The sequence below is a fragment of the Coregonus lavaretus genome (assembly GCF_964263955.1).
Source record: "Coregonus lavaretus genome assembly, chromosome: 3".
Lineage (NCBI taxonomy): Eukaryota > Metazoa > Chordata > Actinopteri > Salmoniformes > Salmonidae > Coregonus > Coregonus lavaretus.
Genome location: NC_139990.1, coordinates 37,065,942 through 37,081,176, shown reverse-complemented (window position 1 = coordinate 37,081,176; position 15,235 = coordinate 37,065,942). Strand labels below are relative to the sequence as shown.

Genomic DNA, 15,235 nt, shown 5'->3' with positions numbered 1-15,235 from the left:
GGACCGGGTATCTCTCTGTTTTAACAGAACTGATTACCAGGATCAGGTATCGGACTATTTTAATAGAACTGAATACCAGGATCATGTATCTGTCTGTTTTAACAGAATTGATTACCAGGATCAGGTGTCTGTCTGTTTTAACAGAACTGGTTACCAGGATCAGGGGTCTGTCTGTTTTAACAGAACTGATCTACATTTCCAGGATCAGGTATCTGTCTGTTTTAACTGAACTGATCTACATTACCAGGATCAGGGGTCTCTCTGTTTTAACAGAACTGATCTACATTACCAGGATCGGGTATCTCTCTGTTTTAACAGAACTGATTACCAGGATCAGGTATCTGACTATTTTAATAGAACTGAATACCAGGATCATGTATCTGTCTGTTTTAACAGAACTGATTACCAGGATCAGGTGTCTGTCTGTTTTAACAGAACTTGTTACCAGGATCAGGGGTCTGTCTGTTTTAACATAACTGATTACCAGGATCAGGTATCTGTCTGTTTTAACAGAACTGATTACCAGGATCAGGTGTCTGTCTGTTTTAACAGAACTGATCTACATTACCAGGATCAGGTATCTGTCTGTTTTAACAGAACTGATCTAAATTACCAGGATCAGGTATCTGTCTGTTTTAACAGAACTGATCTACATTACCAGGATCAGGTATCTGTCTGTTTTAACAGAACTGATTACCAGGATCAGGTATCTGTCTGTTTTAACATAACTGATTACCAGGATCAGGTGTCTGTCTGTTTTAACAGAACTGATCTACATTACCAGGATCATGTATCTGTCTGTTTTAACAGAACTGAACTACATTACCAGGATCAGGTATCTGTCTGTTTTAACAGAACTGATTACCAGGATCAGGTGTCTGTCTGTTTTAACAGAACTGATCTACATTACCAGGATCAGGTATCTGTCTGTTTTAACAGAACTGCTCTAAATTACCAGGATCAGGTATCTGTCTGTTTTAACAGAACTGATCTACATTACCAGGATCAGGTATCTGTCTGTTTTAACATAACTGATCTACATTACCAGGATCCGGTATATGTCTGTTTTAACATAACTGATCTTTATTACCAGGATCAGGGGTCTCTCTGTTTTAACAGAACTGATCTACATCACCAGGATCGGGTATCTCTCTGTTTTAACAGAACTGATTACCAGGATCAGGTATCTGACTATTTTAATAGAACTGAATACCAGGATCATGTATATGTCTGTTTTAACAGAACTGATTACCAGGATCAGGTGTCTGTCTGTTTTAACAGAACTGATTACCAGGATCATGTATATGTCTGTTTTAACAGAACTGATTACCAGGATCAGTTGTCTGTCTGTTTTAACAGAACTGATCTACATTACCAGGATCAGGTGTCTGTCTGTTTTAACAGAACTGATCTACATTACCAGGATCAGTTGTCTGTCTGTTTTAACAGAACTGATATACATTACCAGGATCAGGTGTCTCTCTGTTTTACCAGAACTGATCTACATTACCAGGACCGGGTATCTGTCTGTTTTAACAGAACTGATCTACATTACCAGGATCAAATCAAATCAAATGGTATTTGTCACAAGCGCTGAATACAACAGGTGAAAAATGAAATGAAATGTACCGTGAAATGTTTACTTACAAGCCCTTAACCAATAATGCAGTTCAAGAAAGAGTGAAGAAAATATTTACAAAATAAACTAAGGTAAAAAATAACAAGGCTATATACAGGGGGTACCGGTACAGAGTCAATGTGCGGGGGTACAGGTTAGTCGAGGTAATTTGCAGGGGGGGGGGGGGGGGGGGGGGGGTGTCAATGTAACTAGTTTTGGTGGCCATATGAATAATTGTTCAGCAGTCTTATGGCTTGGGGGTAGAAGCTGTTAAGGAGCCTTTTGGTCCAAGACTTGGCACTCCGGTACCGCTTGCCGTGCGGTAGCAGAGAGAACAGTCAATGACTTGGGTGACTGGAGTCTTTGACCATTTTTTGGGCCTTCCTCTGACACCGCCTAGTATATAGATCCTGGATGGCAGGAAACTTGGCCCCAGTTATGTGCTGGGCAGTATGCACTACCCTCTGTAGCGCCTTACTGTCAGATGCCGAGTATTTGCCATACCAGGTGGTGATGCAACTGGTCAGGATGCTCTCGATGGGACAACTTTTTGAGGATCTGGGGTCCCATGCCAAATCTTTTCAGACTCCTGAGGGGGAAAAGGTGTTGTCCTGCCCTCTTCACAACTGTCTTGGTGTGTTTGGACCATGATAGTTTGTTGGTGATGTGGACACCAAGGAACTTTAAACTCTCGACCAGCTCCACTACAGCCCCGTTGATGTTAATGGGGGCCTGTTCGGCCCGCCTTTTCCTGTAATCCACGATCAGATCCTTTGTCTTGCTCACATTGAGGGAGAGGTTGTTGTCCTGGCACCACACCACCAGGTCTCTGACCTCCTCTCTAAAGGCTGTCTCATCGTTGTCGGTGATCAGGCCTACCACTGTAGTGTCGTCAGCAAACTTAATGATGGTGTTGGAGTCGTGTTTGGCCACGCAGTCTTGGGTGAACAGAGAGTACAGGAGGGGACTAAGCACGCACCCCTGAGGGGCCCCAGTGTTGAGGATCAGCGTGGCAGATATGTTGTTGCCTACCCTTACCACCTGGGGGTGGCCCGTCAGGAAGTACAGGATCCAGTTGCGGAGGGAGGTGTTTAGCCCCAGGGTCCTGAGCTAAGTGATGAGCTTTGTGGGTACTATGGTGTTGAACGCTGAGCTGTAGTCAATGAACAGCATTCTCACATACAGTTGAAGTCGGAAGTTTACATACACCTTAGCCAAATACATTTAAACTCAGTTTTTCACAATTCCTGACATTTAATCCTAGTAAAAATTCCCTGTTTTAGGTCAGTTAGGATCACCACTTTATTTTAAGAATGTGAAATGTCAGAATAATAGTAGAGGGAATTATTTATTTCAGCTTTTATTTCTTTCATCACATTCCCAGTGGGTCAGAAGTTTACATACACTCAATTAGTATTTGGTAGCATTGCCTTTAAATTGTTTAACTTGGATCAAACGTTTCGGGTAGCCTTCCACAAGCTTCCCACAATAAGTTGGGTGAATTTTGGCCCATTCCTCCTGAAAGAGCTTGTGTAACTGAGTCAGGTTTGTAGGCCTCCTTGCTCACACACGCTTTTTCAGTTCTGCCCACACATTTTCTATAGGATTGAGGTCAGGGCTTTGTGATGGACACTCCAATACCTTGACTTTGTTGTCCTTAAGCCATTTTGGCACAACTTTGGAAGTATGCTTGGGGTCATTGTCCATTTGGAAGACCCATTTGCGACCAAGCTTTAACTTCCTGACTGATGTCTTGCGATGTTGCTTCAATATATCCACATAATTGTCCATCCTTGTGATGCCATCTATTTTGTGAAGTGTATCAGTCCCTCCTGCAGCAAAGCACCCCCACAGCATGATGCTGCCACCCCCGTGCTTCACGGTTGGGATGGTGTTCTTCGGCTTGCAAGTCTCGCCTTTTTTCCTCCAAACATAACGATGGTCATTATGGTCAAACAATTATATTTTTGTTTCATCAGACCAGAGGACATTTCTTCAAAAAGTACGATCTTTGTCCCCATGTGTAGTTGCAAACCGTAGTCTGTTTTTTTATGGCTGTTTTGGAGCAGTGGCTTCTTCCTTGCTGAGCGGCCTTTCAGGTTATTTCGATATAAGACGAAGCAAAAACTGGTTTTTAGAAATTTTAGCAAATGTATTACAAATAGAAAATGTAAATATTACATTTACATAAGTATTCAGACCCTTTACTCAATACTTTGTTGAAGCACCTTTGGCAGCGATTACAGTGTCGAGTCTTCTTGGGTATGATGCTACAAGCTTGGCACACCTGTACTTGGGGAGTTTCTCCCATTCTTCTCTGTAGATCCTCTCAAGTTCTGTCAGGTTGAATGGGGAGCGTCGCTACACAGCTATTTTCATGTCTCTCCAGAGATGTTAGATATGGTTCAAGTCCGGGATCTGGCTGGTCCACTCAAGGATATTCAGAGACTTGTCCCGAAGCCACTCCTGCGATTTCTTGGCTGTGTGCTTAGGGTCGTTGTCCTGTTGGAAGGTGAACCTTTGCCCCAGTCTGAGGTTCTGAGTGCTCTGGAGCAGGTTTTCATCAATGATCTCTCTGTACTTTGCTCCATTCATCTTTCCCTCGATCCTGACTAGTCTCCCAGTCCCTGCCGCTGAAAAACATCCCCACAGCATGATGCTGCCACCACCATGCTTCACGGTGGGGATGGTGGCAGGCTTCCTCCAGACGTGATGCTTGGCATTAAGGCCAAAGAGTTCAATCTTGGTTTCATTAGACCAGAGAATCTTTAGGTGACTTTTGGCAAACTCCAAGCTTGTTCTCATGTGCCTTTTACTGAGGAGTGGCTTCCGTCTGGCCACTCTACCATAAAGGCCTGATTGGTGGAGTGCTGCAGAGATGGTTGTCCTTCTGGAAGGTTCTCCCATCTCCACAGAGGAACTCTGGAGCTCTGTCAGAGTGACCATCGGGTTCTTGGTCACCTCCCTGACCAAGGCCCTTCTCCCTCGATTGCTCAGTTTGGCTGGGCAGCCAGCTCTAGGAAGAGTCTTGGTGGTTCCAAACTTCATCCATTTAAGAATGATGGAGGCCATTGTGTTCTTGGGGACCTTCAATGCTGCAGACATTTTTTGGTACCCTTCCCCAGATCTGTGCCTCGACACAATCCTGTCTCGGAGCTCTACGGACAATTTGTTCGACCTCATGGCTTGGTTTTTGCTCTGACATGCACTGTCAACTTTGAGACCTTATATAGACAGGTGTGTACTTTTCCAAATCATGTCCAATCAATTGAATTTACCACAGGTGGACTCCAATCAAGTTGTAGAAACATCTCAAGGATGATCAATGGAAACAGGATGCACCTGAGCTCAATTCTGAGTGTCATAGCAAAGGGTCTGAATAGTTATGTAAATAAGGTATTTCTGTTTTTTATTTGTAAAACCAGTTTTTGCTTTATTATGGGATATTGTGTGTAGATTGATGAGGGGAAAAAAACAATTCAATCAATTTTAGAATAAGGCTGTAACGTAACAAAATTTGGAAAAACTCAAGGGGTCTGAATACTTTCCGAATGCACTGTATCATGTGAACGCACATTCATTTAGAAATAACTGCACCTACCCTGCCTGATTGGCCAACCATTTGGATCAGTTATGGGGGTTTTCTCAGCAGTTCATTAGGTCCAGACACATTAGCAGGACAGTAATATGGTGTATTTTGTCAGATTAGATGGATTTTTAATCTGAATGGCACCTGATTCAGTGAAATGATATGCAGCAATATGAATGGGACATGTGAATTAGGGATTGGGGAAGCTTAAAATAGCAACATCAAGGTGTTAGGTACCTTTGTTAGTCACATCCCCATCAACATGTCTCAATTTGAATATTCATATGTGGTTTGACATAAATTGAGGGAAGACAGAGAGAAAGAGAGCTGTCTAATCTACACATTCTCAAAACATGAAGGCTGAATGTTCAGGGATGTTTTGAGCGCTGGTGGATGGGGATTGGCAGGAGGAGAGACTATGGTTGTTTCTCAATATCAAATAATAGTCTTTCCTCCTGCCGATCCCCATCCACCAGCCCTCAAAACATACCTGAACATTTAGCGTTCTCTTGAGTACATTCTTGTGAGGATGAGAGTGTGGAGAACACATAAAGCATTACATTTGAGAAGCACTTCCCCTACTGTATTACCTCACGCTGCACCACCCCATTCACTGAACTTTCTTCCAGCCAGGACAATGTCAATGGCAACAATAGAGACCAAACAAGATATACACAAAGCAAACATTTTACTTCATAATTATCAGCTAGCTATATGTGGATCATAATAATCTAGCTAGCCAGCTAGTTAAACAGCCAAAAATGACCTAAAACAAATATTATGCAAAGTAGATGTACATTTTTTGTGGGAGGCTAGCAACCAATTCTTCGTGGCTAGCCAGTTAGCCGTATTGACTTACTATGGACTTACCCATTCACTGAAACTTCTTCCAGCCAGGACAATGGCAAGAGACGAAACAAGATATACAAAAAGCAAACATTTTACTTCCTAACTATCAGCTAGCTATATGTGAATCATAATAATGTAGCTAACCCAGATAGTTTATGTTATGCAAGGTAGATGTAAAGTATTCGTGGGTAGCTTGCTAGCTAACAATTCTCCATGGCTAGCTAACAGTACTACTAGCTAGCCAGTAGTTGTAGTAGTAGCTAGCCCTATTGACTTACTATGGGCTTGCGATCTACGCAAACTACAGTGGGTATTGTAGGCAGGTAAACGTTCAAAAAATGTACACAGCATGTATTTATTAACGTATCAAGATAAAATATTGTAGTCAGGTAACACATGAGATGTGAATCGTCAACATTTCATTCCGAAGTCGGAGTGTTTTTCTCTCGCTTCAGCTAAGATAATGGAAATGTTGTGTAATTTTTTACGTAATTGCATCATATTTCTGTGCAGACTTTCTGTTGAGGCTTGCATCGATGCATGCTTCAAAATATGTACAAATGGAGTACGCATTCGAGAAGTGCCCTCCGTGCTCCGGTTTGCATACTTTGATTTGGACTCATACGCCGACCCTCCCGTGGTCCAAATTGTGTGCTCGGAGCACGGTGGTATTCCTTTTGAGAAACACCCAATGTTTTAGTGTATTTGTATGTCTACGAGGTTGGAGACTGACTGAAAGAACAGGGAGGAGAGGAGGAGAGGAGGAGAGGAGGAGAGGAGGAGAGGAGAGTAGGAGTGGGGTGAAGGGACGGCGGTGAGGAGGAGAACAGGGAGGAGAGAGGTGAAGGGACGGAGGAGAGGAGGAGAACAGGGAGGAGAGGGGTGAAGGGACGGAGGAGATGAGGAGAGGAGGAGAGGGGTGAAGGGACGGAGGAGAGGAGGAGAACAGGGAGGAGGGGGTGAAGGGACGGAGGAGAGGAGGAGAACAGGGAGGAGAGGGGTGAAGGGACGGAGGAGAGGAGGAGAACAGGGAGGAGAGGGGTGAAGGGACGGAGGAGAGGAGGAGAGGAGGGGAGGGGTGAAGGGACGGAGGAGAGGAGGAGAACAGGGAGGAGAGGGGTGAAGGGACGGAGGAGAGGAGGAAAACAGGAAGGAGAGGGGTGAAGGGATGGAGGAGAGGAGGAGAATAGGGAGGAGAGGGGTGGAGGAGAGGAGAGGAGAGGAGAGGAGAGGAGAGGAGAGGAGAGGAGAGGAGAGGAGAGGAGAGGAGAGGAGAGGAGAGGAGAGGAGAGGAGAGGAGAGGAGAGGAGAGGAGAGGAGAGTGGCCCAAGCAGCACTGCCTGCACCTTGTTGGCCTGAAAGGAATGTACTGCGGCTAGAGAGAGAAGATAACGCTCTATGTACTGAACACTATATAGTGATTAGCGTGCCATTTGGGCTGCAAGCCTATGTCTCAGACAACCACTTAATCCTCAATCTGCAGCTTTTTACCACTTCCAAGCAGCCAATTCACCAGCATATGTTGCACCAATTTGCCATTTAAAAAGTATTTCAGGCTCCAGCGCCGTGAACAGCCTGCCAGTGCCAGCAGGGCTTATCCCTCTTCTACTCTTTTCTCCTCCTCTTTTCTCCTCTTTTCTCCTCTTTTTCTCCTCCTATCTTCTCCTGTCTTTCTCCTCCTCCCCTATCTTCTCCTCTCCTCTCCTCTCCTCCTCCCTCTCCTCTCCTCTCCTCTCCTCTCCTCTCCTCTCCTCTCCTCTCCTCTCCTCTCCTCTCCTCTCCTCTCCTCTCCTCTCCTCTCCTCTCCTCTCCTCTCTTCTCTTCTCTTCTCTTCTCTTCTCTTCTCTTCTCTTCTCTTCTCTTCTCTTCTCTTCTCTTCTCTTCTCTTCTCTTCTCTTCTCTTCTCTTCTCTTCTCTTCTCTTCTCTTCTCTTCTCTTCTCCTCTCCTCTCCTCTCCTCTCCTCTCCTCTCCTCTCCTCTCCTCTTCTCTGGATTCCTCCTCTCCTCCTCTCAGTGCATTAAGATTGCACAGGGAGATAGCGGTTGGTGGTTATGTTTTATTTTGCATACCTCTGGGGCAAAAGATTATCATTAAGGATGAGCTTGCTTTGGCTTTCCCCTAAGAGAGAGACAACATATGTGATCTGAGTCTGTGGTTCTAGGGTTGGTTAGGCAGCAAAACACTGAACCAACGCTGTGGAAACTAACGGCAGCTACTGGGGTTCTAGGGTTGGTTAGGCAGCAGAACACTGAACCAACGCTGTGGAAACTAACGGCAGCTACTGGGGTTCTAGGGTTGGTTAGACAGCAGAACACTGAACCAACGCTGTGGAAACTAACGGCAGCTACTGGGGTTCTAGGTTTGGTTAGACAGCAGAACACTGAACCAACGCTGTGGAAACTAACGGCAGCTACTGGGGTTCTAGGGTTGGTTAGACAGCAGAACACTGAACCAACGCTGTGGAAACTAACGGCAGCTACTGGGGTTCTAGGGTTGGTTAGCAGAACACTGAACCAATGCTGTGGAAAATATTGGCAGCTACTGGGGTTCTAGGGTTGGTTAGGCAGCAGAACACTGAACCAACACTGTGGAAACTAACGGCAGCTACTGGGGTTCTAGGCTTGGTTAGACAGCAGAACACTGAACCAACGCTGTGGAAAATAACGGCAGCTACTGGGGTTCTAGGGTTGGTTAGACAGCAGAACACTGAACCAACGCTGTGGAAACTAACGGCAGCTATTCACAGGCTCCAAAAAAGATACCGCAATACTACTAGTTTGTGAAATAAATGTAAAGGGAATTTGGTCAGTAAATATCCTAGGACCTAGTATTAGTTATATATTGAGTTAGTGTAGAATAAGTGATCAATAGGTCATGATTTGGAGGGTCAGTGTAGTAATGCCTCCTGCAGTGAACTGCTGCCTATCATATCAACATGAGGGTAGCAGGCTACACTGTACACTTGTGGACAGATCAAGATAACAGTCAGATCTTGAACTATTCGTGGGGGATAGATAGGTGGCCTTTCTATGTGGAGAAATGTCATTCCCCATAAATAAATTATTATCTATGATGACCAATTCAATCTGTTCCTGTGTACAGTAGGAAGCCCTCATATCACCTGCATCTTTAAGTGCATAGGGTAGTGACTGTGTCCCAAATGGAACCTTATTCCCTATATAGTGCACTACTTTAGACCCTATGGGCCCTGACGAAAAGTAGTGCACTAAATAGGGAATAAATTGTCATTTGGGATGCACACTAGGCCATACTCAGTGGTGTCAGCCATAATGCGGTAGTCACCTCAGATGTAACCTAGGTAAATACCCTGAGAGAAAACACATTGCATTCTTCTATGATTGAATTCCAACCTAAGTCAACCACAAGGATCAAAGCCAGTGGCTCTTCACAGATAAACAGTAAATCAGATTGCATAGCGACAAGACTACAGTTACAGTATTTGAGCCATTATATTTTCTGTGGAACATCAAAGATTCAATAGTGTGTTGGAATTTCGTCCTAGTTTATTGCCACAGCCTCAAACAGACAAATCGAAAACTAGATTGCACTGATTCAAGAGCCAATCTAGAAAGAAATACATGCCCAAGGGCCAATACAACTGTGTCAATATGATGGAATCATTGTTGCGTCCAGAATGGCACATTATTCCCTTTATAGTGTACTACTTTTGACCAGGGCCCATAGGGCTGTAGTTGTAGGGAATAGGGTGCCATTTGGGACATACACCATGTTATTAAAGCCAGTCTCACCTCTGCAGATGGGGACAGGGAAGTCCCAGACGGCCATGTTTCCTGTGTTGAGGACACAGGTGAGGAGTGAGTGTCCGTCCAACACGTAGCCCGTCACACACCTGTAGCGGATCTTGTCCCCGAAGTTGAACAATGTTCCGTTTAGGATGCCTTTAGGTGGAACACCAGGGTTCCCACAGGCACTGCTCCTTAACTCTGGAACACAGACAGAGAGAATGTTACCACAGGCACTGCTACTTTATTCTGGAACACAGACAGAGAGAATGTTCCAAAGGCACTGCTCCTTAACTCTGGAACACAGACAGAGAGAATGTAACTAGATCCATATCCATACAGTATATGCTAATACATACACTGAGTGTACAAAACATTAAGGACACCTGCTCTTTCCATGACATAGACTGACCAGGTGAATCCAGGTGAAAGCTATGATCCCTTATTGAAGTCAATTGTTAAATCCACTTCAATCAGTGTAGATGAAGTGGAGGAAACATGTTAAAGAAGGATTTTTGGTGAATGGGCAAGACAAAATATTTAAGTGCCTTTGAACGGGGTATGGTAGTAGGTGCCAGGCGCACCGGTTTGTGTCAAGAAGTGCAACGCTACTGGGTTTTTCACACTCAACAGTTTCCTATGTGTATCAAGAATGGTCCACCACCCAAAGGACATCTAGCCAACTTGACACAACCGTGGGAGTCAACATGGGCCAGCGTCCCTGTGGGTGCAACTCAATATTAGGAAGGTGTTCTTAGTGTTTTGTACACTCAGTGTATATTGGTGATGCAATGTTAAACTGTTACCCATATACTTCTCTCTAAAGGTAGGTAGGTAATAATGACATTCATATCCAATGGTTGGAGTTATCTTCTGACACATTTCACCTGCCCAATATGTACAGGACTATGTTTGTTCAATTAAACCACTGACAAAGTTGGATTTGTGTTGTTATATTATTTTGAAATGAATGTTTGTGTACTGCTACTGCAGACAGAGTAGAATATGCTGAATATCACTGTGAATGAATGGAATGATTACACCAATCAGTTAAAAAAACAGACATACATAATTGCTACACAATGTTTCATCTGTCAAGCAGTTTGATAGAAAACATATGCAGTGTTTTTTCTGTCAAGCAGTTTGAAAGAAAACATATGCAGTGTTTTTTCTGTCAAGCAGTTTGATAGAAAACATATGCAGTGTTTCTTCTGTCATGCAGTTTGATAGAAAACATATGCAGCGTTTCTTCTGTCAAGCAGTTTGATAGAAAACATATGCAGTGTTTCTTCTGTCAAGCAGTTTGATAGAAAATATATGCAGTGTTTCTTGTCAAGCAGTTTGATAGAAAACATGCAGTGTTTCTTCTGTCATGCAGTTTGATAGAAAACGTATGCAGTGTTTCTTCTGTCAAGCAGTTTGATAGAAAACATATGCAGTTGAGTGTACAGTATATACTATTATTGTTGTGTTTGTGTACCATCTGGCTTTCAGCTAATTATTCTGGAACCAGACTATGTCTGCGTCCCAAATGGAACCCTATTCCCCAATGTAGTGCACTACTTTTGACCAGGGCCCATAGTGCACGGCCACTACATAGGGAATAGGGTGTCATTTGGGACATGGCCTAGAACCACATTTCCTCTTAGCGAGAAACTGCTGTCTGTAAAGTGCATGATGAACACAAACAGTGAAACAGATTGGGTTTCTGCCACGTCCACGTCCAAGAGTATGATCTGACAACAGATGATAACCAACAGAGGGATTAATGGTGGAGCTATAATCGTCAGATGATAACCAACAGAGGGATTAATGGTGGAGCTATAATCATCAGATGATAACCAACAGAGGGATTAATGGTGGAGCTATAATCATCAGATGATAACCAACAGAGGGATTATTGGTGGAGCTATAATCATCAGATGATAACCAACAGAGGGATTAATTGTGGAGCTATAAGCATCAGATGATAACCAACAGAGGGATTAATGGTGGAGCTATAATCATCAGATGGATTTGTTTGGGAAATGAACTGGGTGGTTCAATACAGTATAACTGTTACTGTGTACAAACCATATCACAGCATAGCACAATGTTTACAAAACCACTTGGAAATAGCTGTTCGGATCCTAGAAGAGAACATAATTTCATATTCAGTTCACTACAGAATAGAGAATATCTGCATTATCAAGCACATGCTCAATGTCAAGTGGCCAACAACTAGCAACACATAGGCAGGCGTGAAAATACATTTCTACACCCCCTTCTGCTGCACAATATATTAGCATCAGAATCTGATGCATCAGATCTTACCAGGTGGTAAGGGTAGGTAACAACACATCTGCCACACTGATCCTCAACACGGGGGCCCCTCAGGGGTGCGTGCTCAGTCCCCTCCTGTACTCTCTGTTCACCCATGACTGCATGGCCAGGCACGACTCCAACACCATCATTAAGTTTGCCGACGACACAACAGTGGTAGGCCTGATCACCGACAACGATGAGACAGCCTATAGGGAGGAGGTCAGAGATCTGGCCGTGTGGTGCCAGGACAACAACCTCTCCCTCAACGTGACCAAGACAAAGGAGATGATTGTGGACTACAGGAAAAAAAGAGGACTGAGCACGCCCCCATTCTCATCGACGGGGCTGTAGTGGAACAGGTTGAGAGCTTCAAGTTCCTTGGTGTCCACATCACCAACGAACTATCATGGTCCAAACACACCAAGACAGTCGTGAAGAGGGCACGACAAAGCCTATTCCCCCTCAGGAGACTAAAAAGATTTGGCATGGGTCCTCAGATCCTCAAAAAATTCTACAGCTGCACCATCGAGAGCATCCTGACTGGTTGCATCACCGCCTGGTATGGCAACTGCTTGGCATCTGACCGCAAGGCACTACAGAGGGTAGTGCGTACGGCCCAGTACATCACTGGGGCAAAGCTCCCTGCCATCCAGGACCTCTATACCAGGCGGTGTCAGAGGAAGGCCCTCAAAATTGTCAAAGACTCCAGCCACCCTAGTCATAGACTGTTCTCTCTGCTACCGCACGGCAAGCGGTACCGGAGTGCCAAGTCTAGGTCCAAAAGACTTCTCAACAGCTTCTACCCCCAAGCCATAAGACTCCTGAACAGCTAATCATGGCTACCCGGAATATTTGCACTGCCCCCCCACCCCATCCTTTTTACGCTGCTGCTACTCTGTTAAGTATTTATGCATAGTCACTTTAACTCTACCCACATGTACATATTACCTCAACTACCTCAACTAGCCGGTGCCCCCGCACATTGACTATGCAACGGTACCCCCCTGTATATATAGCCTCCCTACTGTCACTTTATTTTACTGTATATATCGCCTCCCTACTGTCACTTTATTTTACTTCTGCTCTTTTTTTCTCAACACTTTTTTGTTGTTGTTTTATTCTTACTTTTTTTGTTTAAAATAAATGCACTGTTGGTTAAGGGCTGTAAGTAAGCATTTCACTGTAATGTCTGCACCTGTTGTATTCGGCGCATGTGACCAATAAAATTTGCTTTGATTTGATTTGATTTGATTAAATGTTGCATCAGGCATAGTTGTGGCTATGTCACCCCAACGCACCAGCCTCTCAAACCTCTTTCCAAAGTTAGCTACAGTGTTTAGCTGCAATAGTGAAAGGAATTGCTTGTAAGGAATAGTTCTGTAATCCTGGCCGGCCATTCCCATTAAATCGAAGAGGATCCATGACTTACTGGTTGGTCATGGTTCTGGTTTAAAGTAATGGAGGCATTTTACTAAAATTATAACTGTTCTGACTCAATGACCTTTGGTGTATTGAAAGACATTATACAGTGATACAGTCTAAGAATGAATGTTAAAGAAAAATTTGATGCAGTTCTTTCTGATAAATTCCTCTATTTGCCACCAGAAGCAATTCCAATCATGGCCAGTCAAAAGGGCAAGGCAGACTAAAGTTAAGCTGAAAAAGTTCAGCTCAAATATTAAGCTGAAAACATGGAAAGTAATCTTTCGGTCACAATGGTTGTCAAGTTTGAAACAAACACATAATAACACTCATTATAACTCTAGGTGTGTTGCTAAGTTTCATGACATCAGGAAACATAAATAACCCAATAAGAAAATCAGGTCAATTCCATGCTCAGTCCAGCAGCACATGACCTCAAACTGCTGCTGGTCAACACTGCATAGTAAAAATAAATAGATGTTCTCCTTTTATTAGCTACAACACAGGATAAATATTTACTTGCAGTTTGTAAGTGAAGAGTTTCATTCCAAAAATTCTATATATCCACTTTCAGAAATGTTGGTAAATTGGCTTTTATTATGAAAGAGATTGGTGTGTTTTTTCACCATCTAATCATGGCATGGGGTTGTTCAATGACAGACATGTATTTGTTTAAAATCTATCACTTGATGGTTTCATTTCAGAGAGACAAATAATCATGTTTTGTTGCAAAACGATACATATCCGCCTCAGTCTCAGAGGAATAAGTAGTACTCCTAGGTTTTACATAGTCACATGTAACAAATAACTACATTTTAAACAAAAAACTGTGCAAATGATATATTTGTGACATCAATATTTAAAAACATGTTTAAACATTTTTATCAATACAGTAATATGAGATATCTATGTAAAATACTTACACTTTACTCATATAGCCCAGAGCAACTTCGAGTTAGTGCATTCATCTTAAGATAGCTAGGTGAGACTCAGACAACCACATATCACAGTCAAATATACAGGATATGAACATGTCATTTCATTTCAGCTCAACAATGGATATATAGCGTTTTGCAACAAAACCCATTTCAATACACATCTAAAATCTATTAATACAAAATCTTAGAACAGCAATATTTTACACACACACATGAAGGTACCCATAAGCAATCATTTCTGATAAAAAAAAAAAAACACAAATGTGAGAAATTGGTGGATATAGCGTTTTGGAACAAAACGAGCAGCAGAAGCTGCAGACTTGCCTCACAGTAAACTCAGTTGTACTATGGCTGCGTCCCAAATGGCACCCAATTACTATTATAGTCCACTACTTTTGACCAATGCTCTGGTGCACAGAGAGACACAGAGGGAATAGGGTGCCATTTGGGATGCACCGTATGAGTTATGTGAACAAGTAAATGAGGTAGTTGGCTCAGAGTCTCTCTGGGGGAGCACTATTTATTTCCCTGTATAGCTAATGACTGTGTAGCCCTTTGAAGAAGATGGGGGTTTGAAGGAGTGGCATTGTGTGTGTGTGTGTATGTGTGTGTGTGTGTGTGTGTGTGTGTGTGTGTGTGTGTGTGTGTGTGTGTGTGTGTGTGTGTGTGTGTGTGTGTGCGTGTGCGTGTGTGTGTGTGCGTGTGCATGTGCATGTGTGTGTGTGTGTGTGTGTGTGCGTGTTTGACAGG

At 43.4% G+C, this 15,235-nt stretch overlaps 1 protein-coding gene across 1 annotated transcript in view; it reads right to left on the bottom strand.

Annotated features, from left to right (window-relative positions):
• LOC311126986 (CUB and sushi domain-containing protein 3-like) overlaps window positions 1–15,235 on the bottom strand; it is a gene marked incomplete at both ends in the record, with an annotated part of 648,334 nt that overhangs the window by 490,903 nt on the left and 142,196 nt on the right. The window contains one exon of the mRNA XM_084158716.1: window positions 9,828–10,022. Coding sequence (XP_084014842.1) covers window positions 9,828–10,022 — 195 coding nt within the window. The remainder of the gene's footprint in view (window positions 1–9,827; window positions 10,023–15,235) is intronic.